Source organism: Crotalus tigris, unplaced genomic scaffold (genome assembly GCF_016545835.1).
Source record: "Crotalus tigris isolate CLP2741 ecotype Arizona unplaced genomic scaffold, ASM1654583v1 scf7180000024416.509849, whole genome shotgun sequence".
Taxonomy (NCBI): Eukaryota; Metazoa; Chordata; class Lepidosauria; order Squamata; family Viperidae; genus Crotalus; species Crotalus tigris.
The window spans coordinates 41107-67271 of NW_024100582.1; the positions used below are offsets into that span (position 1 = coordinate 41107).

Genomic DNA, 26165 nt, shown 5'->3' on the forward strand with positions numbered 1-26165 from the left:
CAACAACAGGGTGAGCATCCCTGTGTGTTAGTTACTTCCTAATCATGGCCGAGTTTAGGGTCACCCTGGAGAACGTCATGAACTGGGTGAGTGCTGCCAGCAACTCTGACACAGACCAAGGCTGCTCTGTGAACAGGGCCGAGGCAGAGATAGCCCAATGGGCAGGAGCCTCTGAGGCCAGAGAAGCCGCTTGGGCCTGGGCTGAAGGATGGGGAATCCCTCTGGAGCAGCGGTTCTCAACCTATGGGTCGCGACCCCATTTGGGGTCGATCGCCCATTTTTCGGGGGTCGCCAAAGGCGGCGATCCGCCATTTTTTGCGGTGCCTGCACACGCGCCGTGCATGGGGGGAGCGCCGCGCATGGGGGCGGCGCCGTGCACGCGCGCTGCGTGTGGGGGGCGGTGCGCATGCGCATTGCGCATGGGGCGCCGCGCGTGGGGCCCGCCCCCATGCGCGCGGGCCGGCGCATGCGCAGAACGTTTGTGTGACGGGAGTCGCCGTCACACCAACGTTGAGAAGCACTGCTCTGGAGGGTGGAGGAATGCTAATTTTTTGCCCTTGGGCTGAATTCTACTGGGAGGGAGATTGTGTCGATTGCGAGATGTGCAGCCAGGTTGTCTTCAAGAGACCCCAAGACTTGGCTTTTATCAATTGGGCAGGAGAGCACCTGGCCCTAGAACCTGTATTGCTCAGCCATGATCCCTCTGATGCAGGGCGCTTTCACCTCCTCCAATACTTTGCCCATGGGGCAAGGGGGTTGATGGCTTCCTTGGCTGAAAGCCCCTGGTTGCTGCCACACGCTCAACTTCCACATGGGTGTCCATGTGCATCTGGGGAAGGCTGGGTGCAAGTGCTAAAACAATCAGATGCCAACCAGGGCCAGAAAAGAGCTGCTGATTCTCCTCTGCAGTTCTTCTGCCTGGTCTTCCTGTTTTTGGGCCCCTTGTCTTCTGAGTTGGAATCTGCCTCTGGGGGCCTGTTACAAAAAAAATCAAGGGCCATGTTCAGAAGGAAGTGACTGCTTACCTCTCTCTCTCTCTCTCTCTCTTTTTTTTTTTACTAATTTCCAAAAGCATTCACACAAAGAGAAGGGGCAGAAGCTGTAACCCCCTTCTCTTTGTGTGAATGCTTTTGGAAATTAGTAAAAAAAAAAAAAGGGGGGGGTAAGCAGTCACTTCCTTCTGAGTGCATGAGTGCGATGGGAGAGGCAAGGTTGGAAGAAGCCTGGAGGACCCCTTAAAGTGGAGACAAAAGGAACACAGAGATCTGAGCCTCTCTGCAAAAGAATTATGGGCTTTGATAGCAGCGGAAGCAGCCATCTGCAGGGCCTGTGAGATTTCCGCTGAGAGCCAGTCACCAGAACCCCTCAGTCCCCTAGGGGAGAAGAGAGACTTCCCTTTTTTCCTCTCCCTCTGTCCCCTCACTCAGGGCTGATGAGGGTCCCCACCCTGCTGCAACCAAATTGGCTGGGCACACCTCAAAGCAGCAGCTCTGCAGGGTTGGGCACCATGGGGGTATTTAGGTATTTAGGCCAGTTCATCCTCTCATGGCCACCTGGTTAAAAACACCTTAGATTGCTTCTCTTTGCAAACAGAATATTTGGATAAACTTGTTAATTGAAACTACTTTGAAAATTTAGTTGAGTTTGGATTATAATCTGGGATTTTATAGAGGATCTCAACCATTTTGGGATTAACGTGTAATCAATGTATCTGCATTGCTGTGTGTGTGCCCCACCCCCACGCCATGGAAGGAGGAAAAGGGTGAACTAACTGCGGGGGGGGGGGCCTTTCAGCTTTGAGGAGAAAAAAGGATAAACACTTCCGCACCCCCCACCCCCATACTTGCTTTCTTCCTCACTTGTGTTTCCAGTTCATGTTCCTCTCCCGCTTTCTTGAGGAAATACAGCATATAGCAGGACTCTGTATGGGGCTGACTTTTGAGCAGAAGTATAGGATTCAGTTCTAAGATTGCAATTGGTTTCCTGGCTTGCAACTCCATTTTTAAATTCAAAGTTAATTCAACAATTGAAACTGCACAACTTCTTCTTTAAGGAAAGACTGCAATGAACACCCCCCCCCCCCTTCAATTTCAACATCTGCTTCCTCTTCACCTTTTGAAACAGCAGCTTTGCACATTTAAAAAAACCCTTAAAAGGCCTGGCAAGGGCTTGGTTTGAAAAATGAATAAATAAAGTTTAATTGATTTGTGGAAATGACCCCCCTCAAAAAGAGAGAAGAAAATCCAAAATATTAGAGTGCAAGTACAGAAGGAATTTTTTCCCTCTTCAGGGAAAAGAATCCTTGAATCAGCTTCTCTCCATACTAGGAAGAATCTCCCTGCTCCACTGGCTTACCTGCCAGCCAGGGGTTGTGCCAATGAGCAAAGCCTCCATTTGTTTGCTCCTGCACAGGTCAGAGGGGACGGATGCTCATTGGCCTCTTGTTGGCTGTTTAGCACAGGCTCTCTTCCGTGGCCAGGGCACTTGGGGGCAGCGCCCATTGTGGTGACTCATCTTTGAGGGCCCCGACTGCTCCCATCCTGCTCTGCTAGGTCAGCATGAAGACAATTGCAGCACCTGAGGCTGGAATGGGGATCTGGGAAATGAGTTTTTTTAAAGGGGGGGGCAACTCACTCATTGTCTGCTTCAGACATGCAGAAGCTACTGTTAAATATCTTGAGGTACAAAAGTAACAGGTGCCTCTAGAAGCAATCTGGGGCCACCCAGATTTCAATCGGCAGTTGTTTCTTGATCTTCCCTGTTTGTCCAGTGCCCAAGGGATGATTGTCCCCGCCGTTGGAGGAGGCAAGGATGGGGGGGATGGGGGGGTCTGGATAGCAGCCCCTCTCTGCAAAGACCAGCACACAGAAGCCCCTGTCCATAAATCCCCTTTCCCCGTTATTTCTTTCCAGACCTTTGACTACAACCTAACCGACAACGAAGGGAACTACTCCTATGAGGATTATCTATGTCCTCAGGCGGAGGGCAGCCCCAGGCAGTCCTTTCAGAGTGTCCTGGTGCCCTTTGTCCACCTGCTGATCTTCCTGCTTGGTGGCCTGGGCAACCTTCTGGTGATGGTCATCCTGTGGCGCTACAGACGCTCCCGCACTTCCACAGAGCTCTTCCTGCTCCACTTTGCCCTGGCCAACCTGCTGCTGCTGCTCACCTTCCCCTTTGGCGTGGTGGAGAGCTTGGCGGGCTGGGTCTTCGGCCTCTTCCTCTGCAAGCTGCTGAGTGCTGCCAACCGGATGAGCTTCTACAGCAGCAGCCTGCTGCTTGGCTGCATCAGCGTGGACCGCTACCTGGCTGTGGTCTGCGCCCTGCAGACCTTCCAGAAGCAGCGTGGCTTCTCCATCCACCTGACCTGCCTGGGCATCTGGCTGCTTTCCTTTCTGCTGGCCGTGCCTGACCTACTCTTCACAGAGGTCTGGGCCCAAAGCCATAACCTGAGTGTCTGCCACTTCAGGGAGTATGGCACACATGGCATCAACTCCTGGCTGGCCAAGCGCTTCCTCTACCACCTGGTGGGCTTCTTCCTACCATTCGGGGTCATGTGCTATTGCTACACAGCCATTGTGAGACTCCTCTGCCAGTCCCAGCGGCTCCAGCGACAAAAAGCTGTGAAGGTGGCCATTGCGGTCACAAGTGTCTTCCTGCTTTGCTGGACCCCTTACAATGTGGTCATCTTCTGGGACACACTTGCCAAGCTGGAGGTCACAGGGAAGTCCTGTACGCTTGATCAGGGGCTGAGCAGTGCCATTGTTGTGAGCGAGGTGCTTGCCTACAGCCACTGCTGCCTGAATCCCATCCTCTACGCCTTCGTGGGCATCCGGTTCCGCCATGACTTTTGTCGAATCCTGCACGACGTGGGCTGTCTGAGTCAGGGGACCCTGCAGGAGATTCTGGGCACCTGCAGAATTGAGAGCAGCACAGAGACCAACATCTCCAGTGTTCGGCACGGGGCCTCCTCCTACTCTGGAAATGCTACGTCTTCTAGTCTGCCAGATCGGTTCACTTCTCACAAAGACCCAAATAGCCAAGAGTGTCAGGAGGAAGGCCTGGACCTGACAGGCCCAAAATAGAGGCTAAGTCCCATGTATGTTCTCCGATTGCTTAAACGCTGTTTCCCAGGAAGCTATGAATGGCTTGGCTGCTACCCCCAGCCTGCGATTGTCCTGGTTTGGAGTGTGATGTTCAGAGATCACATTTACTCGAAAGCAGGGCTATGTCCTCCTTGCCTCCCTCCAGTGCATGTTGCATATCTGGACCCCAGGCATCCCTCCTCCCCACCGAATGCAACTGGAAATGGAGAGGATAGATCCAGCTCCAGGGCCTGGTTTGGGCTTTCTAATCTTCAGCAGAGTCCCTTTTAAGCAACCAGAAGGAGAGTCCAAAGGAGTATGGCAGCCTCTTTGGCCTCTATAAAGCAATGTCCAAGGGCATGACCCGCCCCCAGAGACCCTTGCCATGGTCAGTGCTGATGTCACAATCAACCCAGGCATCTTGGATTTGAGCAGGGAATCCCACTGCCCAGGCCCTGACACAGGCCCTTTAACACCGGCTGCTTTTGCTTTTGTCTGCCCCAGGCAGGATCTGTTTTGGGCAGGCTTTTCAGTTTGCAGCTTGTCTATCTCCGTGCAGGCGAGGATATCCTCCATGCCCTAAGGAAATCAAGCCTCCTACATCTCATCAAACTTCCAATGGCATCTGTCTCATCACCTGTGGGAGCCAAGCTTTCAACTGCTGTCTTTAGAAACCCCCCTTTGCTTTGCAACTGTGCTCCTCCCAGAGCTGCACCATCAAGGGCCCATTCAGACTTGGCTTTGCTATGATCATGGATCTGTAAAAATCCCAGGATTGTTTAACAAAATTCCCATTAATTTTGTATTTTTGCTGTAAATATTCCCCATGGAGAATGCATGAAATAGATTGCATTCCTTGTACTTTCCCTTGTGCAAAATGAAGACATCGCCAGCCTTCTCCCCTTCTCCTGCCAATTGGCCCAAGGAAGGGGGCTCAGCAAGCAGCACAGGTGGGGGGGGGCCATCCGTGGCAAGTGTAGCATGCTCCCACCTCAAATGAAGTCACCATTGTCCTGAGAGCAACACAGGGCCCGGTGGGGGCCTCCAGTGTGAGTCAGACTAGGGATAACTTGAGACAGGTCCAGGGTTGCCCTGAACTCCCTGGCAGGCTTGGAGGTCATGCCCAGATGGTAGACTGGGATCCCCCAGCTGCCCCGCCCCTTTGGGAAAGGTGTGCTGGGGGAGGGGCTGTTGGGTCCATTTCCTGGCCTCTTCCGACTAAAGTCACTATAGGGTTGGACCACCAGCCCTCAGAGGCCCTTCACTCTGCTTGCAGATGACCCAGCTGTCTTTCTTGATCTGACCAGCCTCGGCCTTCCCTCCATCCCCACATGGGACTATATGCACAACAGGACCAAGAATGGCTGCTCTGTAATTGGCGTTGTGTGTGCTCTGCAATTCTGCCTTGTGTCACAGAGCAGGAGAGGAACCCCTTCCCACCAAATAACCCCCAGCCAGAAGGGTAGCAGAGGAGATCCCAGCAGAGATGCCGCACAACTTCCCCACTCCCGAGGGCAGAGCAGAAGGACTCTTCCTTCTGGTAAGCAGAAGCCCCAGCGGAGGAAGCAGAGGCATTTTGCTCAGCTTGTAGCTGGTACAGCCCTCCCCCCCAACCCTTACTTAGGGCTATGAGGGGGACAGGGCTTGGGGGCATCAGGTGTGCCTGCTGGCTTTTCAGGGCCACTGGCACTCGGGAGCCCCTCCCCAAGGGAGTGCCAGAGAATCTTTTTCCCCTCTGAAGCTTCTGCCATGTTGAACTTGAGGGGTCCTAGGCGCTCTCCGAGCTGGGTGGTTTCCTTGCAGACGTTTCATTACCCAAGTTAGGTAACTTCATCAGTGCTAGAAGAGAGTGGGGCTTGCTCTCTGTTTATGTTCCCAGTGGTGGTGGGAGTGGACTTGGTTCGGCTGTTTACTGCTTGCTGTTAGCTCAGATGAATTTACCTAGTTTGGGTAATGAAACGTCTGCAAGGAAACCACCCAGCTCAGACAGCACCAAGAACTCCTCATTTCAACCCTGAGTACAAACGTTCTCCTCTATCATGAAGTGTTAAAAATCTAAAACATTGACATATAAAGCAACCCTCTACCAACTGTAACAAGAAAACATTTCACTGTACAGAACTACTTAAAAGAGCTGGGAAGGAGAGGATGGGGGTGCTTCCAGCAATCTGGGGGAAGAGCACCCCCAGTCATGATGGGAAGTCCTTCTCCAATCTCGAGGGTGGCAAGGGTTCCATCCAGTTGTCCAGTGCCAGTCCCTGCACCAGTAGAGATAAAGACACCACAGAAAGCTCCTGGCAGAAGTTTTGATTTTTTTTTAATAAAAAGGCACCTATAAAACAGGTCAATACACAGCACAGATACCCCAAAACAAGCCTAGAAATCATTTCAAAATAAAAACCAGTAAGATGTCTTCACATATTGTATTTATATATTTATATTTATATTTATTTATATATATTTATTTATAGACTGGTACAAAATGCATGGCTGACGGGATGGCATGGAGCATCCAGTGCCCCCCCCTCCGGTCAGCCGCAGGGGTTCTGGGTCACCCTGACGCACTCCTCCCTTGGCCTCAGCAGATGGCAGAGGAAGTGGGGGGGGGGCCTCAGCAGAGGCGACTCAAGCTGGAGAGAGAAGCAGGAAGGGAGGCGGGAGACACAAGACAGGACCACATTCACAGCACAAGGCAGAGCTGGGGAGGCAGGGTGGGGTGGGGAGATGAGCATGACAGTGGATCGCTGGAAGCACCTTCTGCAGCGGGGTGGGGTGGTTACTGTTGTGGAAAGACTCTTGGCCAGGCCTTCACTAAGATAAATGCCCCAAGAGACCCCCCTCGCTTCAAATTTTGTTATCCATACTCCTCAGCACACTTTTTATAGCCTCCTCAACCTTCCCCCTTATGAACTTCACTGCCTTCTCTCTATGAGCCTCACTGGGTCTCTGGCATTGCTGGGAGGCAACCACTTGCTTTGAGCCTCTCTTAGTTCATTGCGGACAACCTTCCTTTTGATGGGAGATATTTCAATCTTGGATCCCCAAACCTCCTCCTCCCCCCCACTTCCATGTTATTCCAAGCCCAGGAAGTGGAATTGGGCCAAGGAGCTGTCCGATGGCTATTCTCCAGCAAGGGGCAGGGCAGAAAATGTGAGGTGGCACGGAAGCAAAGGGAAAGGCTAGGGTGGACTCACCCAGACTGGCCCCCAGTGGGACCACAAGCGAACACATAAAACTGCTGAAGGGGCAGTGCCCAGCAGTGTGGAAGCCCCCCTCGTTTCCTGCGCTGGCCATGATCCATCCACAGCACCGGGGAAAGGGCCAATCCAGTCCCGTGGCGTTTCTTCATGGCCAATGTCCTGTAAGAAGAGCTGAGGGGGGGGGAGCGGGCTGCAAACTTCACCTCAGGCCCTGTCCCAGCACCAGCCTGGAGTGTCCAGCCCTGTGGGCAGCCTGTGCACGGACTCCACTCTGCAGCGGGGGGGGGGGGAAGAGGCAGGCAGCTGCTGGGGGGGGGGGAGGCTTGCCCTTGGCACCAGGGTAATTGGTCGAGGGCTTCCACCTTTTCCACTTGTCTTCTCTGACCCTGAGAAGGCTGGGCCAGCAGTTGCTCCCCCAGACCTATGGACACCTCCCAATCTCTCCCACCCCTCCGATGGCTTTCAGAAGCAAAGTATCCCCACCAGGACATTCCTTAGAAGGGCAGGTTGGCCATGTTGCTGGCTCCAGGGCCGTAGCTCATCTGGCCATCCAGGGAGACGCTGCGCTGACGCATGGAGACCATGAGGTTCTGCTGGGATGGGGGGCCCATAAGCGAGCCCTGGGGGGAGATCAGGTGCCCCGCCGGTTGCCCGTACATCTCTCCAGAGACAGACATGCTGCGCTGTTTGGCCTGCATGAGCAGGAAGTTCTGCTGGGCCAGGAGGCTCTGCTGGGGCAGCACCAGCCCTTGGGGCAGGCTGTTACCTACCAGGCCCTGCTGGGGAGGCAGGCCTGTCCTGCCCAGCATGGGCATCTGTCCAGGATGGCACAAGGCCATTCCGCGTGGTATCACTTGCGGGCCAGGCCGGGCCGGGCCTGGTTCCGACATCATGTTCTGCAAGTTCGCCAGGTGCAGGTTGGAGGGGGGGAGGGCCTTGGCCCCCTGGCCCTCCCCCTTGGGGAAGTACTGCAGCGTGCTGCTGGGCTTCTCTGAAGGGATGATGCGGGAAAGGTCGAACTCGGGGATACCTGTCGGGGTGGGGCGGATCACATCGCTCAGCTCTGGATCGCTCAACACGGAGGCCACAACAGGCAGCCCTGGTGGGAAGTGCTCTGGCAGCCGCCCGGCCAGGCGCTGCTGAGGGGGTGCTTGCTGGGGGGGCAGCTCCTCTGGAACGACTCCCAAGCCAGGTGGGTAGTGTTGTTGCTGTGGGGCAGGCGGCGGCTGCAACCCAGGTCCAGCCGCCCCTCCTGGGACCACCGGAATGCCACCCCCATTGGCAGGGGGCGGCTGCAGACGTGGCGGGAACACCAGCTGGCCAGAAGGGCCGCAGGGCTGGCCCAGGGAGTCTGGGGGGCCAGGGGGCATCATCGGGTTTTGCACAGGAGTGCCGCTGTGCAAGGGGAGGCCGGTTCCCAGGGGGCTGGGCGAAGACATCGGGGGGGCTGCCACTTCCTGGGAGAGTAGCTGCTGTCCAGGGAGGTTCAGGCCCATAGGGCTTGGCACGGCCCCTGGCCCCACAGCGTTCACATGCATTGGGTTGGGCTGGTTTCCGCCCATGCCTGCGAGGGAAAAAGAAAGGTGTTAAGCCCTGGGGCAGAAGATACCCCAAGCACGCCCCAACTCAACTGCACTGTTATGGGGTCCAAGCAGAGGCTCCTTGTGCCAAAGACGCAAGGCTGGCTTATCTGGCCTTCCCTCCCCTCCTTTTTCTGAAAAGTTCCTGCATTCCTTTTTCAAGGTTACCTCCCTCCAGACTCCGGTGGTAGGCAGAGGCCCAGCTGTCTGGAAGGTCCTCGGAAACAGTCTGGCCTCTGAAGCTCATGCTTACTGCTACCTAGCCCCCCCCCCCAATTGCTGCAGGCTTTGGGGAGAAAGGAGGGTCCTGTTTCTCTTGTTCACTTCCCTAGACCAGAGTCTGTCCCAAGAACAAAGGGAAACTGCAACAAACTCCATTGGGAAGGCAAAGACAAGTTCCTAGCTGGAGCGCCTGCATCAGGGATAGGCAGCTTGCTCCTACAGCTGGGCCCATCTGGAGCCGAGAGGCCCACTGGGACCCCGGGAATGGGGCAGAAAGGCACCAGGGGTAATCCTTGCTCCATGGGCGGTCCAGAGGTGCAGGTGCCCACAGCCGGCCTTCTGAGTGCTCCCCTAACCCCCCCCCCTTACCAGACATAGCCCCAGGCGGCAGTAGGGGGCGATCCGGGAGCAGTTCGTCATCTGAGGTGGCGATGGTCTTGATGGCGTTGTGGTAGAGTGGCGTGGAGCTGGGCATGGCGTATTTGGACATCTGGGACATCATGAGGGACAAAGGGTTCTGGGATGGGGGTGGATCTGGAGAGGAAGGAAAAGGAAGGTTGGGGTTCAGGGGGCCAGAGGTGTTGCCAGGCGGGGCAGAGGAGCTGCTCCGAGATCCAGAGGGCACAGCACCTGCAAGAGAGAGGCAAAAACATCTTCAGGCCAAGCCAAAGCAATTGGGCAACCCACGGAGCTGAGCTGGAAAAGAGCTGACATGGCGTAAATCGCGCAAGCCAAAGGCATCCAGGAAGCCCACTGGCCTGGCCAGGAGGGCAGCTGCTCTCTTCCCTTCTCGCTCCCCAAACTGGTGCTGAGAAGATGCCACACGTTTGAGGGGTCTAAACAGCCATCCTCACGGGTGATCCACAGGAGCCTTTGGGGTGCTCACGGGTTTCTCTCAATGCAGTGTGTTAATCTCACACTTGGATCTGCTGGATTACTTTAGGGAAGGGGTGGGTTGCTTTTGACATTTCAGACCTAAAAGGAAAATATGGCACATCGTTTCCCCCTGCCATAATGAGCACAGGAATGCGTGTGCTCTTCGTAACTACAATGCAGACTGATTGCAAACAACAGCAATAAGCAGCCTTAAGCAAGAAGGTGACCTCTATGAACCACAAAGGAACGGGCCCTCTTTGAGGGGAATAGAGCCTTGCAATCACCATATTGGATGTATTTCATTCAATTAAAACCAAGAGAAAATGCTGGCAGTTTTGTCCCTGTCCACATTTTATTATGGGGCCTCCCACAAGCCACGTGGAAGCAAGGGGCCCTTGATCGAAAGGGCGCTGGTTTCAACGTAACATGGGGCCTTTAGTGCTTTCATCAAAACCAGAAAACCCAACATGACTGAGGTGAGCTGGCATTTCTCAGAGGACAGGCGTGATCCTAGAGAGTCTCTTGCAATAAAGTGGGAGCATGGATTATCGACAGCTCAGAGGTCGATCTGATACCAGGTGCCTGGCTGTCCCTCCTGCAAGGGGGCTTAGCAAGAGGAAAGGAATGGGGAGCCGTATTTACAACATTGTCTGTCAAAAGACCCCTCCTCTTTCTTCACAGAGAAAGCCAATAGAAGGTACTCCCTGAAAACCAGAAAATCTCCAGAAATTCTCATTTTCCAGAACCGCTCAGCCCCCTCAGCCCCTGGCAAGACCCCTGCCCTTACCTTGCTCAAGGTGGCCCAAGGGGGCGGAGTTGCCCATTCCAAGGGCTGGCTTGCCTGGGCTGGCGAGACTGGCCTTGGGGGAGGGTGCCCATCCTGGGGAAGAAACAGCCATGGAAGGCGATTTGAGATGGCCAGGCGAACTAGTTGGAGAGCGGACGTTGAGCACGGAACCCAGCACCTGGGGGGACTTGAGAGGGGCACTGCTGGCAGCGGCAGTTGGCAGGCTGACCAGGGCAGAAGGCGTCTGCGGTGACTTGAGGCTGGCCGAAGGGGACGTGCCCAGGGGGGAATGGGCTTGGCTGAGAGTGGGAGACTTGAGGCGGCCCACACTGGGTGAGTTCATCTGCCCCATGTTGAGGGCTAGGTCCGAGGGGCGGCGGCCCAGGCCCCGGATGGGGGCTGCATGCATGTTCGTGGACGAGGCGCTGGTGCTGGGTGGCAGGGGAACATGGCTGAGGCGTGGGGTGCTGGCAATGCTTCCCTGCTCTGGACCAAACATATCAGTTGTGCCGCCCATCTCTGGTGGCACAGGGGCATAGGGGCCCTGCACAGCCGAGAAGCTCTGCTGCTGTTGCTGCTGCTGCGGTGGGGGCGGTCCCTGGCCTGGGAAGGGCGAGCCCATCAGCATCTTCGGCGGGCCCCCCATCATGGCCCCAGTGCCGTTGGGGCGCGCCCTCGGGCCATTTCCTCAGGGGGCATCAGCTCCGGCCCACGGGCTTTCTGGCTCAGCAGCATGTGCTGGTGCTGCTGCTGCTGCGTCATCTGCACACTCAGGTTCATGTTCATGTTCACGTTCATGTTCAAGTTGGTAGGGGTGGCCAGGGCACTTGCCTCCACCTCCTGCAGCGGGGGTGGGGGGCTCATCAGGGCCCGCCCCCCCCCAAACTCCAGGCCCAGGCCTTCCCCGGCAAATATGCCAGGCTCTACCTGCCGGTGGGTGGGCAAAATGCGCTCCATCTCCAGCCCCAGAGAGCCCGGCCGCTTCTCCAGCAGGGGGTGCCGCAACAGGTCCTCGCGGGCCCGGGACGGGAGGAAGCGCTCGGCCTCGCCCTGCCCTGGGGGGTACGAGAGGCCCCCGGGTGTGAAGTGTCCCGGACCCCTGAGGGACAGATCCTCACCCCATGGTAGGCCAGGCTGCAAGGGGCGGGACCCGCTTCCGACTGGGCCAAGGGACTCCAGGGGCAGGCTTGGCATCGTGGCAAAGCCCCTCTGGATGTGGCCGCCCGGGAAGCCACGGGGGCCAGGAAAGGTGGGCCGCAGCTGCTCCTGAACGTCCAGGGGTGTCCCCCGCAGCAGCCATTGCTCCCCAGGCCGGCTGTGGTAGGGTGGCGGGGGCCCCCGAAGCATCACGCCGCCCAGGGGCGTGATCACCTCCTGTAGCGGCCGCCCTGCATGCAAGCTGGTTTGCTCCTCCTTGCGGCGCTTCTCCTCGTAGTACTCCTCCTGCAGCTTGCGCCAGGCCACCTGCTCGGGGGTTAAGCTGTCCTGGCTGAGGCGCTGCAGCACCACATTCATTGGCTGGCCCAGGTCCACCCCCGGAGGCAACGGCCCCTCCTGCTCGAGGCCTGGGCCCCCCAGGCTCTGCGTCTGTGAGATCATGGACTGCAGCGGCTCCTCATACTTCTTCACACCTGTTCCAGGGAGGGCAGCCTGGGGAGGCTGCGGAACTGCAGCCTGGGGGGGCAGGACGGTCCCTTCCCCGGTGCCTGACCCACCCTTGAGGAAGGGCTCAGCCTCACTGCCACGCAAAAGCAGGCGCTCGATGTCCCGCAGAGTCTGCAGAGACCGTTCCCGGTGCTCCAGCTGCTCCTTGGAGAGGCCTTCGGTGTTGAGGGGGTTGCGGGGCCCGGTCCCTGCTGCAGAGGGGGCTGTGTTGGCCCCTTCCCCCAGCAAGCCCTCTGCAGTGCTGGCCTGCAGGGAGCTGAGCGTGGTGGGTGTGCTGGGGTGGGTGCTGCCAGGGGCCACGGAGCTGCTGCTGTTGCTGCCGTTTCCCACCGAGTTGGGCGTCAGGTCCTGGCAAGCTTCCTCCGGGGCACCCTCTGGCGGAAGGGCAGTGCTGGAAGAGAGCGGTCCTTGGCCGAGCCCCAGGGTGGGGGGCCCAGGCTGTTGTCCCTGGGCCTGGCTGCTTGGGGGCAGGGGGGTATTGGCAGGAGACAGGTGGAGCGGCAGGGGCTCAACAGCACCTGGCATCTTCGGGAGAGGGGCAGGCTGCAAAAGGAGAAAGAGGGCGATTGCGGGGAGTGGGAGTCTACTGCCAACCACCCCTGCTCCGGCCACAGGTCTCCCACTCATGAGGTCTGGCCTTCCCAGCAGCACAACCGGCTGCCTCTCCCCATCTCTGGCCTTACCTGGTCCAACTTTGCCCGGGGCACATGTTGCTGATGGTAGCCAAGAATGGAGTCTGCCTGGCCCTGAAGGACAGCCGCTGCAGCCCTGCAGACACCCAAAGAGCCATCAGGGGACCCAGCTGCGGGGAAGCCCAGCCTCCCTGCAGGAAAACCTCCCCCTGGTTTGGGGCTGGCAGAGGCGAAGGCGAAAGCCGGCCCAAGCTCTAGTCAGGGACAGAAGCGCCATGGCTTACGTGTTGGCCAGGTGTGTGGTGAAGACGTAGACCAGCTGCAGGCCCTGCTTTCCTCCGGCATCTGACCGCAGGCTGGGGGCTGCACTGTGAGGGGCGCCAGGCGTGTTGCTCTCGCTCAGGGCTGGCAAAGGGTTGGGTCCTGGGCCCAGCTGCGTATCTGCGCTCATGGCCGACTCGGCTACGTGACAATCTGCGAGGGACAACGGTGGCAGGCTGAGCAACGCTGTGGCACTTGCTTGGCTGGGGAAGAGCTGAGAGAGCTCGGCTTGATGCGCGCATGCAGGGGCAGCACTAGAGAAGTCATCCCAGAGGGGCCCAGCGCCCCACGAAGCTTGCTGTCTTCCCTGAAGTGCCCACCAGGTGACAGGCCAGAAAACCTCCCCTAGTCACCCACAAATACACAAGCACCTAACAAGCCACCTCTCCAGCTTGGGAGGGCTGAGCCCCTGCCTTCCCAAGTCTTCCCCCCCCCACGGAAAGGCCTGATAGCCCATCCCCAGCGCCCACCCAAGCAATGATGGATATTTCCTCGTCCTGCTGGTTTCTTTGGAAAGCACCAGCTGACAAGCCAGCACCTGCAAGAGCAGTGAGAAGCAGAAGGAGGCGCTTCCAGGAGCCACGCTTTGCCAAGGCATTGCTGTCTCACCCTGAGAGGGGCTGCCAGAGGTTGGGCTGCTGCCTCCTTGGGCAGCAGAGAGATGGCTGCTCCAAAGGGGTGTGTGTGTGTGTGTGTCATGCCTGAGCCTGTGGGCACTCACTGTGGCTGCTGCCCAGGGACTTGTCGTCATCCTCGCTCTCCGGCCCAGAGCACCACTCGTCCCCACTGTAGGGCTGCTTCTTCTCCAGCACGCAGCGCCTCTTGCTCCGAGGGGCTGTCTCGCCTACCAAGCAAAAGGCTGCACTGAGCCCTCCTCGGTCCAAAGGGTGGCAGATGAGATGCCAGCCCACCCCACCTCACCCATGGACCTAGTGGAGCCATTGTTCCGCCCCCTGCCGGCACTGCACCCTCACCTTTCAGCTCCTTGTCCAGTGGGGTGGCAGTCGCTTCCCGCCGCTCTCCCGAATCCACGGAGACACTGCGCTCCCGCCTGACTTTGCCCTTCAAGGCCCCAAAGACAGAAACAGGAGCCTGGCTGGCTTTCAGTGCCAGAGGGCCTGCGGCGGGCTGGCTGACTTTGGTGCCCTGGCTCCCTGTCCCGCCCACACCTTTAGTGCCCAGGTGGCTGGTGGGAGGGGGGCTCACTTGGTGGGGTTGGGACTCGGGGTACGCATTGCTATTACCTGCCTTTCCATGATTGGCCAGTTTACTGTCAGGGTGCATTTGACTGGCTAAAGTTTCTGTCAGCGACACTGGAGGAAGCGCCGTATCTCTGGGTCCACTGCAACTGCCACTTCCTGTCAGGCCAAACGCCTCCTGGGTGGGGAGGGGGAAGAGGGGCAGAAGACAAAAGCAATCATCAGAGGGGCAAGAAGAGGCTACGGCAGATGCCACACCTCCTGCTCAGGACGCCCATCTTGTACCAGGGTGTCGCCAAGACCTCTGGCAAACCTTGCATCCTCACTCCCCACAAGCCCTCAACCGTGGGGCCCAAGAATCTCTCCTGCTGCCCCTGCGAGTTTGCAATCTGACCCTCCTCTCTGGCGGAGCTAAGGAAAGGGATGCTTGGCGCTGCCTGAGAGGAGGCGGCCCCGAGGGCCCATCGGCCAAGCCCTCTGAGGGATCCACTCCAGAAGGCGCCATTCCAGGTGTTCTCATCCAAAGGTGGCCAAGGCAAAGCAGATTACTTCAATTACGGGGGAAACTGCGAGGGGGGGAGGCAGGATTAAAGATGTTCAAACATATTGAAGAATCAGCATGGCTTCTGCAGAAGAAAGTCTTATTACTTTTTCCAAGTTCAGCGGATTTTTAGACAGAGGCAAATCTGTCAAGACTTTAAAAAAGCATTTCAGCTATCCTGGGTTAAACAGTAACTTCATTATGAGTTGGGATAAGGGAAAACACAGAAGAGAAACAATCAACAATTCTTCCAGCAGACAAACATGAAAAGTTCTAAGGACAAGTGCTGGAACCAATATCTTCATAAGTGGGCTGAGCACTAAAATGACCAGACTTGCTTACAATCCAAAATAGTTTTGCATGGCTAAGACAATAAAGAAGCATCGAAGACCTTCAGAAACTCCTCTCCAAACTGCTGGAGTAAACACTAAAAAGTAAAATATGCAAAACAAATCCTAGATAGGTATTCCTGGCTGGGGCGGATGAGGAAAGGAATTTTTTATAAGCAATTTAATGAAAACATACCCCTATTGCCCAGTTGCTAAAAAACATGCAAATTCCACCTTGGGAATCATTGGAAAGGAACCGGAATTAACAGTCCATGTCACCGTCCTTTCATACAAATATATGACACGCTGGAGAAGCCAACGCACAGTTCTGTGTGAAATTCAAAACATATATTGTACTGTAACAATTGACAATTGCAGAAAAATGGCTAATGGGCTAGAATGCACCTTGTAGGACAGGGATCTTCAAACTTGGCCCTTTTATGACTTCTGGACTTCAACTCCCAGAATTCCTCAGCGTGCCTAGCTGAGGAATTCTGAGAGTTGAAGTCCACAAGACCCCTGTTATAGGATTTTGGAAAAAAGGTGAGCAATAGGCCATTTGAAAGAGGCCAAGAAAATCCCAAGGGACAGCTGAATGGGGGGGGTTTCAAGACAGGGGAGGGAGAAGCCCCTCACTCCCTCCCACAGCAATGAAGGGGGAAGGCCCCCTTTCCACACAGCTTTGAGAAGAGGTGGCTCTCAAGGCCTATGAGTGGCTCTGGATCCCTTCCAGCCCTGCCTTGGAGCACCAATTTCAGGCTCCTCTTAAGATCTCTCTCAAGGCGGGGAGGGGTCCTAGCCCATCCCTTGGCCTGCTCTTGTCTCTGGCTAGCGGGTGCTCCAGCACTTAGAGGGGGGCTCCTTTGTGACACCCTGCCTCTTTAAGTATCAGCCATCATGTGGGCTGGCTAAGCCTCTGGGGACCTATTAATAGCAGCTGGTAAGATCACATCACTCCAGGGATATTTATACTCCTCCTTCCATACCAGGAGAGATTTATTTCCAGGCTGCACAGTGAGAGCCTGCTGGATTGGAGAGGGGAGTACAAGTCACCTGCAGGAGAATCAGCTCCGGGCAGGGTGGCAGACACAGCCTCAGGACTGAGATGTCTCCGGACGCCAATGGCAAAGGCCAAGGATCCACACTCTTCCTCAACCAGCACCTTCCAAGCATGCTAGGGGACAGCAGTCCCCACCCACGCCCCTCCCGGCCATGCTGGTGAGAAAGGCCTTGGAGCAGGAGGATGATTCTGGCCTGCTGTCCTGCCTTTGGTTTCGGCTCCACTGAGTGGCTGTGGAAGAGGGACGGCTCCCCCCCCAAGCCACAGGGGGCCCTGGGCACCTTCCATTTCCCTGCCCCTAAAGAACCTGTAGCCAGGAGCCTCCTCAGGAAAGCTCAGAGGCAGGTCAGCTCTCCAGGCCCAAAAACCTTCCAAGGGAGCGTCCCCATTGCCGCCTCTGCTCTGGTGCAATCAGACTCTGTCAAAACTCCCTCAAATGATGGGTCCTCCCTGAGACCTTGAGGGGTTCTGAAGCCCCACTGGGCTCAAGGCTTGCTCACTCCCTGAAAAGCTCCCCTTCACCCCACAGGCTCATCCCACACAGTTGCTCAAACCTCACAACTGTTTCCATGAAACCTGGCAAAGGCTACCAAGAATGAAGAATAAATCTATCAAAGGCTACCCTTAATGCTACAGTGCCCCTCAACTGTGGGTCCCTGGGAGAACCAGATGCTGGATTAGAGAGGTCAATGAGATGATCTACCCTTCAAGTGACCAGGAATCCCTGGGGGTCAGGTTGCTAGTTGGGGACTCTGGCAAGGAAAGAGAGGGTGACTTTGGGATAGAAGGCAGACACAGCAGACTTTGCAGAGGGATGTTTCACTGAGCTTGGAACACTTTTCTGATCCTTCTTGCTTACAATGGATGCTCCTTGCAAGACCTTGTGCCAAGAAGCACAGGGAAAAATTAAGTATATTTTCCAGGGGTGATGAGACAATTCCCCTAGTGAAATCCCAATCTGGAGAAAGCCTTCATCTTTATACAGGACTCCCCAGATTAACGTTAGGGAAGTTTAAGCAGAAGGTATCAAAGGAAGCATCTCAGGAGGGATCTAGAGAAGAGGAAAGTCGCTCTGAGGAGAAGATAGAGCCCGGCCACAGCATTCCTTCAGAGATGGAAAGGGTGGCTTGTCAGGGCCTCACGTGCCCAACCCTTTGTAGCTGTATTCCCAGCGGCTCAGCCCATGAGGGGAGGCAAGGCTGGGAATGGCACCGGCATTCCTGCTCAGGACTTGGAATGACTCCTTGGGTCAAGCACAGGCCCCACACCATGCTTTCAGAGACTGCTGCGGGCTGCATACTCTCGCAGACACAGAGCTGTCCCAGGGTCCTGCAGGCCCTTTCGCTTCACTTAAGGGGAGGAGAGGAGAGGGAATCCCACGCCCAGCCACCAATGCTGGAGGGAATACTAGCTCCTCCTGCTGGACAGTCATAAGCTGTCACAGGGCTGGTCAACCAGCAAGACAGTGATGGTGGGAGATAGTGGGGCTCTCTGCAGTTAGGAAACAGCTCTCTGCAGCCAGAGAAACCGATGTGCCTTTCCCAAATCCAGACTGACTTCAGGGCCTGGAAGACAGCAGCTAGGGACTTTGGAGAAGAGCAACGGGGTAGGAAGCAGGAGCTGCCATCCAGCAGGGAAGAGGCAAAGCTGTCTTCTCTAGGGACAGTCCCTGTACAGGTCAATCTGGCTTGGCCGGCCTCATCATCTTTGCTGTGTGAGTGTCACTGAGAACCAAGGCTTCCTTTATTATTATAAAACTCAGGACTTTCCTGTCATCAGCCAGGAAAAGGGTTGCTTGCTTGTTCTGACATTTTAGGGAGTAAAATTAGGAAAAAAAATACACATGCCTACGTATGCAGACGTGCAGCTGAAAGCCCTCAGGCCCATGCTGGGTTTGAGGGTGCTCACTGAGGGTATCTAGTAAGTCATGGCCTGTAAACCAGTCCTCTCTGGGCTAGTCATTGGCTTTAACCCAGCACGAGATCCATCCATAGCTTGCCTGCCCACCAATCCATGCCCCACCTTCACCGTGGGTCTCCTAGCCACAGCACAGCTATGGACAGAGCTACTTGCCGGAAGGTCCCTGGTAGGCCAAAAGAGCAAGCAGGATTCCAAGATGGGACAAGGTGATTTCTACTGCAAAAGACCAACGCAGCGGTCATTCAGAGCCCCTTGGGTCAAACTGACCAGCAATAGGACACTCCCTCCTGCAGGCATTTCTGAACACCCTGCAGAGAAGGGTGCTTCTTCCTCTGTCACTTTATCCAGAATTATTCCAGAACTTCTACAGTGCTTTTCTGCCCCTCCAAGCACTTCCCCCGAGGGCACTGGCTGTGCAGACCTGTAAAACCACCAGCTTTCTTCTGCCTCCCCCTATGATCTCCAGGCTAAGTACTCACAGTTCGAGGGGCACCAGGGCAGAGAGAGCCCAGCACTCACTGGGAAGGTGGCAGGGAAGAAGGGATGTGGCTCAGAAGCAGGAGAGGGGCCAGCAACAGCCCTCTGCCACAGCTGGCAGGAAGCCTTCCTCTAACGCATGGGCCAGTCCACTGGATTCCACCTAACAACTGCTCCCCTCTTCCTAGCCTGATCCAGGGATCGTATGTTGAGCTGATCCAGGTTTTGGGAGGCCTGAGGAACCAAGGCAGATGAAGGCTGGCTCCCCCATGTTTCTGAGGGGTGGGCAGTCCTAGCAAGTGAGCTTTCAATGGGGGAGGGGCCAATTTGGAGCAATCTGCCTGTGCCTGCTCAGCTCAGGCAAGGCCATGCCCGTCTCCAAATCAGCGTCACTCGAGGTCGCTGCAACCCACAGCAATGTGCTAAGTAGGTCGAAGTCTGAAGAGAAACTGTCTTTAGCAAAGTTCCCAAGCCTTGGCTCATACAAAGATCACATTCTTCGCTGTCTAAAGTGGGAATAGACCCAGAACATTCTGCAAGTTTTGAGAATGAAGCAAATCTTGTTAAGAAAGGCTCTCCGATTCCTCGTGCAGTTTCCTCGAAGCAAGGCTGGAGAGGCGTCTGGAATTTCTTGGTGCCAGGATCCGATTCGCCCCAGTCCGATGCCATGATTTGTTTGGTCTACCCTCTGCCAGCAACCCACCCTTCAGCTCAACCACCGATTACACAACAGTCCCGTCCTTGCCCAAGCGGACTTGCCATTTTCTGATCAGAGCTTTTCCCACAAGGAAAATCTGCTGGCGGAAGACTATCGGAAGGTTTCCAGGGCCAAGTTCTATTCTCAAGGCACAATCCCTAAGGCAGAAGTTGGAAAGAATAAGGGCACCCCTCCCCATAACTTTCCAAGTCAGAAAACTCCGATTCAGCCCCCCAGGAAGGATCACAGGCAACTAATCTTCTTCTGGGGGGCTGAAACTGTGCTCCACTGGGAGGATCACAGTGGCTCCCACTGCACCATATTAATGGGCTAGTAGCACCTTGAAAGACAATAGATTTGCTACTGCCCCACTGACCCTGGCCTTAAGAAGCCTCTCCAACTTTGAAAACTAGCTTCTCTCCTAGTCTTGCCTATTGGGCTGGAAGCAGGAGGCCCTGGGGCTACAGGGCCCTGTGCCAGGAGAGTCTCCTGCCAGCCAGCACTGATGAAGAACAAAATCCCCTTGCACACTCCTGCCCCACTGGTCTGGCCTTCTGGAATCCAATTGACTCAGTCCCAGAGGAGCCAAGGCAAGCAGGCCTTTGTTGTGCATACACAAAACTGTCGCTTAGTGAAGGCAGAAAAAAAATCCAGGCTGGAGGGAAAGGGAGAAACCACACTCTGATTTCTGGGAGCCAGCCAGCTCCCTGACTCAGCCGGCTGGGTCTGTTGCCATGCCCAGCTCACCCAGAATGCCTGCAGGGATGGGGAGAGAAAGATCCTGCACAGGATGGCACCACCCTTAGCCCTATTCTGACCTCCCCCACCTGGAGTCTCAAGACGTGGCACGGCTTCTCCTTGACAAGGCTGCCATTCCTGGCTCTGGAGAGCTCTTCGTGCTGTGGCCATGATCCAAACTGCCTGGCCCTACAGGCTCCTCAGAGCCCAGCCAGCAGACAGACCCAGATCTGACCCCTGAGAGAGGACAGAGCACCCTGCTGCCTGGGGCCAGGAGACCTGAGTGGGTAGCAAAGAAAGGCCCATGGAGCAGGGCCCAGAAAGAAGTTGATCACCCAGGTGGGTCCTTTGCTGAACAGAAAATGCCTGCACTTGGGGCACAGCCGCTCAGGGCATGCCACTCCACCTGGATAATGGTGGTGAGGATGGGACCGTGGGGAAGCACACCTAGGAGCAATGGCCAGATGTCCCTTGCAGGCTGGAGCCTGGAGAGCTGAGGCCTGCCCCCATGTGCTAGCCTGAGTTTGTGCTGGGGTCAAGGTCACTTCTCCACAGCATTCTTGGAAAGAGGCCAACTGGAGCAAACGGCCCATATCCCCTGTTGGCTGGCCCAGCAATAGGAACATCGGGTATGGGCAGCAAGGCATGAACACTCCTATTCTCCTCCAGGGTCTGCAATGTAAAGCCCAGCCCAACTGGCATTCTCCACATGTTCAGAGACTGTCCAAGGATAGATCTGAATAATCCCTTCTGCTCCTTCCACTCCCCCCCCCCATTGCACCATCAGTAGCAATCTATCCCAGCCATGGCTCCACTTCAAGTCATTTGTGCTGCCAGCAGCTCTGAGCCCATGCAGCAACGAGCAAGAGATCACTACATCTTACAGAAATGCATGAAACCAAGAATGAAAGTCTCCTAGAATGTATATGGATTAATATAAAAGGGGAAAAAAAGAACGACATTGTTATAGGTGTATACTACAGGCCATCCAACCAAGCAGAAGAAATAGATGAACTTTTTGCTAATCACTTAACAAATGTATGTAGGAAACACACCACAGTAGTCATATCAGAGTTCAAGATGATGCAGACAATATAAAGCAATAAAACATAATCAAACCAAAAGAACTGACTTCAACAAACCTAGAGCTTGGGAAGGATTCTGTGGATGAAATCTTAAAAGGGAAAACAACTCAGAAGCTTGGAAAACTGAAATAAATATGGTTACAAAAGCCCAGTCCAGCACAATACCACTGAAAAATAAGAGATCCAAGAAGAAAACAGCGTGGATGCACAAAGAGCTCTCTGATAAACTGAAAGATAAAAAGTATAAAAAATGGAAGAGGGACACATAACTAAGGCAGAATTTGCAAAGATGAGGTTAGGAAAGCTCAGAATGAAGTCAAGACTTGCAACAAATGTCAAAAATAATAATAAAAAGTTTCTTTCAACATAAAAAAACAAGAAAAAAGTCAAAGAAACAATCAGTCCATTAATGAGAGAAGATGGCAAGGAAGTGACGGGCAACAGGGAGAAAGCAGAGCTGCTTAAATCTTTCTTTGCATCTGTTTTCACACAAAAAGAAAAAAGTCAAACTTGCCAAAGATAGAACCATAAAAGACAGGCTAGCAATTCAAATTGAAATAGGCAAGAAAATGGTAAGAGAACACCTATCCATTCTAGATGAGTTCAAATCACCAGGACCTGATGAATTACATCCCAGATTTATGAAGAAGCTGCCAGACCTGATCTCGGAACCATTGAACCACATTTTTCGAAGATACTGGAGGGATTCCTGAACACGCGATAGAGGGGGTATCTAGGGGTGTGAACTTGGATAGCATTTCTTATAAGGAATTGCTTAGATTGGTAGGGAAGGATTGGCAATTAAAATTAGTTGAGTTAAAGCAAGAAAATATTGTACAGTCTTGGTTTCAGTATAACCAATTGTTGGTTAGGTGGAGCTTAGATCAAAAGGTTGGTATTACTTTAGGGCAGTGGTTCTCAACCTTTTTAATGCCGCGACCCCCAACCGGTCGTAAGTCAAGGACTACTCAACCGGTCGTAAGTCGAGGATTACTCAACTGGTGCAGCACTGTTTGCAGAATGGGATTTTTGGCGGGCTCAGCAGGGCAGAGACAGCCTGGACAATTCCTATTGGTTTTTGAAAGCCAATAGAATTAGACTCTATTCAAGAGAGTCTATTCTATTGGCTTTCAAAAGCCAATAGAATAAAAGGGAGTAGCACAGCTAAGAAAAAGGGGGGAAAATGGCGGACTGCGTTGTTTGGCGACCCCCGTGAAATGGTCGTTTGACCCCAAATGGGGTCGCGACCCACAGGTTGAGAACCACTGCTTTAGGGGATGAAAATTTGGTAAAACAGATTAAAGATTCAAATCGAGCTCACATAAAGAGAATTTATAATGTTTTAATAGAATTGAATTCTGAAATGGATTTAGTTAAAGATTGTATGATAAAATGGGCTCAAAATATTCAAGAACCGATTTCATTGGATACATGGGAGGTAATTTGGGTTAGAAATGTAAAATTTACTCAGGCTCAAAATTTAAGAGAAAATTTTTATAAAATGTTTTATAGGTGGCATTTGGATACCAAAAAGCTGTCTTATATGTATCCCAATTTACAGCCCAAATGCTGGAGATGTGGTAGCTTGGATGCAACCTATTTTCATATTTGGTGGACTTGTAGAAATATAAAAGCTTTTTGGATTAAGATTTGGTGGAACATTCAAAAGATTTTTAAAAGAAAGATAAAAGTTCACGCCACAACTATTTTTGTTGGGTGTTATTGTAGATTGTGATGCTAAAGAAACTAATTTGATGTTGAATTTTATAACAGTTGCAAGGTTATTAGTAGGGCAATATTGGAAGAAAGATTCTTTGCCTACTATAGAAGATTGGACACTTAAGGTGTCAAATTTAGCAGAAATGGCAAACATTTCTGCTTACTTAAAGGATCACTCACAAGAAAGATATATTTTGGTTTGGAGAAGATGGATAGATTATATTCAGAATAAATATGGGATTAAAAAGTTTCACTTAGCCTATGAGTAAATTTTAGAGTATTATTAATAGTTTCTTTTTTAATTTTTATTAGTTTTAGTATGGTTTAACAATATTGATTTGTTTATATTATTATGTTTATTTTTAATTTGTTTATATTTATGTTATAAGGGAGTTAAAGTGCGTTATGGACTTGGTTACTTGTATAGTTGGGTAATGTTTTTTTTTTAGAGTTTGATTGTTTATTTGTAACCCTGTACTCAGCTCTGGGAAGTGGGGTGGGGGAGGTGGGGGCGCGGGTCTTGGGATGTATATTGTATAAAACTTTTCAATAAAAAAAAAAAAGATACTGGAGCACTAGAGGATTAGAAAAAAGATGATATAGTTCCCATCTTCAAAAAGGGAAAAAAACAGATCCAAGAAACTACAAACCAATCAGCCTGACATCAATACCTGGGAAGATCCTGGAAAAGATAATCAAACAATAGATCTGGGAATATCTAGAAGCAAGCAAAGTTATAACCAGAAGCCAACATGGGTTTATCAAAAACAGGTTATGCCAAACAAATCTTATTTCATTCTTTGACAAAATGATTAAGTTTTTGGACCAGCAAAATGCTCTGGACATAGTATACTTGGATTTCAGTAAGGCATTTGACAAAAATAGAACACAACCTACTTCTTGGTAAGCTAGAAAAATGTGGGTTAAATAGCATCACTACCAGATGGATTTGTAACAACTGACAAACTGCACTCAATGTGCAGTCCTTAATGGAACTATGTCTACATGGAGGAAAGTATGTAGCAGGGTTCTGTTTTAGGCCCAGTACTCTTCAATATATTCATAAATGATTTAGGTGAAAGGATAGAAAGGGATCCAATTTGCAGACTGAATAGTCAACACAGGTAGGCTCAAGATCCAGATGTATCTCAACAAACTTGAACAGTTGGCCCTATCTAACAAAATGAAATTCAGTGTGGAGAAAAGTAAAGTTTTACACTTGGGCAAGAAAAACCAAATGTACAGTTACAGATTAGGTGAAACCTGACTCAAAGCAGAGAGGCAAGAGGAATGGACAATCATTTAAATATAACAATAACAATAGAATTGGAAGGGATCTTTGAGGTCTTCTAGTCCAGTGGTTCTCAACCTGTGGGTCGGGACCCCATTTGGGGTCGAACGACCATTTCACGGGGGTCGCCAAACAAGGCTGTCCGCCATTTTTTCCCCCTTTTCTTTGGCCACGCCCCTGGCACCCGGTGATGTATAAATGGTTGGGGGTCACCACAACATGGGGAACTGTATTATGGGGTCACGGCATTAGAAAGGTTGAGAACCACTGTTCTAGTCCAACCCTTTGCTCAGGCAGGAGGTGTGAGCCAGCAGTGTGTTGCAGCTGTCAAAAAAGCCAATGCAATCCTAGGCTGCATTACTGAGGGATAGAATCAAGACCACACGAAGTGTTAGTACGGATTTATAAGGCATTGGAAAGACTACACCTGGAATACTGCATCCAGTTTTGGTCTCCACAATATAAAAAAAATGTTGAGACTCTGGAAAGAGTGCAGAGCAACAAAGATAATTACGGGGCTGGAGGCTAAAACATATAAAGAATGGTTGCAGGAATTGGGTATGTCTAGTCTAGTGAAAAGAAGGACTAAGGATGACATGACAGCCGTGTTCCAATATTTGAAGAGCTGCTATAAAAAAGAGGGGGTCAAGCTATTCTCCAAAGCATCTGAAGGCAGGACAAAAAGCAATGGATGGAAACTAATTAAGGAGAGAAGCAACCTAGAACTAAGAAGAGACTTCCTAACAGTGAGAACAGCAAAACAATGGAACAGCTTGCCTTCAGAAGTTGTGGGTGTTCCATCATTGAAGGCTTTTAAGAAGGGACTAGACAGACATTTGTCTGAAATGACGTAGAGTCTCTCGCTTGAGCAGGGGTTGGACCAGAAGACCTTCAAGGTCCCTTCCAACTCTGTTATTCTCTTAAGAGCTTTGTAAGGCCCTGACCCCAACTACTCAGCCTCCTGCAGTGCAGCCATGCCAAGGTGATCCTCTCCATATGCAACAATTAAGCATCTCTCTCTCCTGGAAGAAGCTGGTTTTGTAAGAGAAAGGGAGTCCAGCAGGTGCACAATGTGCCAGGGAGTGACTGAGAAACTGCCTGAGAAACTGCCAGGAGAATGGCAGGGTGTGCTGGTGCCTTCCATTTTCTTCGACTTCGTAGGATTGCATTACAAATGAGTTGCCAGCAGGACAAATATATGCAAGACCTGAGGCATAATGAGGAACAATGGAGACCTCCCATAACAAGGGAAAGGATAAATAAATTGGGGTCTTAAATAAACAGACATGGGAAAGGAAGGGAAGGAGAGCAGCTCTCGATTCACATGACACTGGGCTACAAACCTCAAGACTTTTGTCCCAAACTCCAATCAGGCTGAGGATACCACGGGGTGAATCAGCTTCAGTGACAAGAAAGAATTTGCCTTTTGGGGAGGGTTAGTGCCCCCCCCACCAGTTTCCCACTACTTTCCTCTTCCTGTAGCACAGGCAAAAGAAAACACATCTCTCTGCAGAAAGGCAAAAAGTGGGGGCGATACATGCTTTAGGGGCTGGGGGGGACATTTCCAACACGCCTTCTGTAGTCACGGGGAGAAGAGGCTGCTTCAAATTTTCAGGCTTGCATTTAGTCTAGCAAAAATGCATTGAAAACAGGGAATTCTGACAAACTGAAGCCATAAAGGCGGCTGCACTAAACGGTGCACCAAGATTGCAGATCAAGATGCCCACAGGGGTGCTCTCAGAAT

General features: G+C 52.9%; 2 protein-coding genes across 2 annotated transcripts in view; one reads left to right on the forward strand and one right to left on the reverse strand.

The window, feature by feature from the left end:
• On the forward strand, positions 1-6495 carry CXCR5 (C-X-C motif chemokine receptor 5). The gene is made up of 2 exons (XM_039329765.1): positions 1-86; positions 2913-6495. The coding sequence occupies exons 1-2, from the start codon at positions 45-47 to the stop codon at positions 4080-4082; spliced, it is 1212 nt and encodes a 403-aa protein (XP_039185699.1). The 5' UTR covers positions 1-44; the 3' UTR covers positions 4083-6495.
• The window catches only part of BCL9L (BCL9 like), a 23516-nt gene continuing 3734 nt past the window's right edge, over positions 6384-26165 (reverse strand). Inside the window, 9 exon segments of the mRNA XM_039329755.1 lie at positions 6384-8846; positions 9454-9714; positions 10748-11396; positions 11399-12955; positions 13096-13180; positions 13329-13518; positions 14087-14209; positions 14340-14427; positions 14610-14742. Of these exon segments, the coding sequence (XP_039185689.1) occupies positions 7777-8846; positions 9454-9714; positions 10748-11396; positions 11399-12955; positions 13096-13180; positions 13329-13518; positions 14087-14209; positions 14340-14427; positions 14610-14621 (4035 nt within the window). The 5' untranslated portion in view covers positions 14622-14742 and the 3' untranslated portion in view covers positions 6384-7776.

What these genes read in the sequence shown, in the direction of transcription:
- CXCR5 (XM_039329765.1), top strand. Translation starts at nt 45, where the DNA reads ATGGCCGAGTTTAGGGTCACCCTGGAGAACGTCATGAACTGG. An exon ending in TGGAGAACGTCATGAACTGG is followed by an intron (nt 87 to 2,912) that starts GTGAGTGCTGCC and finishes ATTTCTTTCCAG; the next exon opens with ACCTTTGACTACAACCTAAC.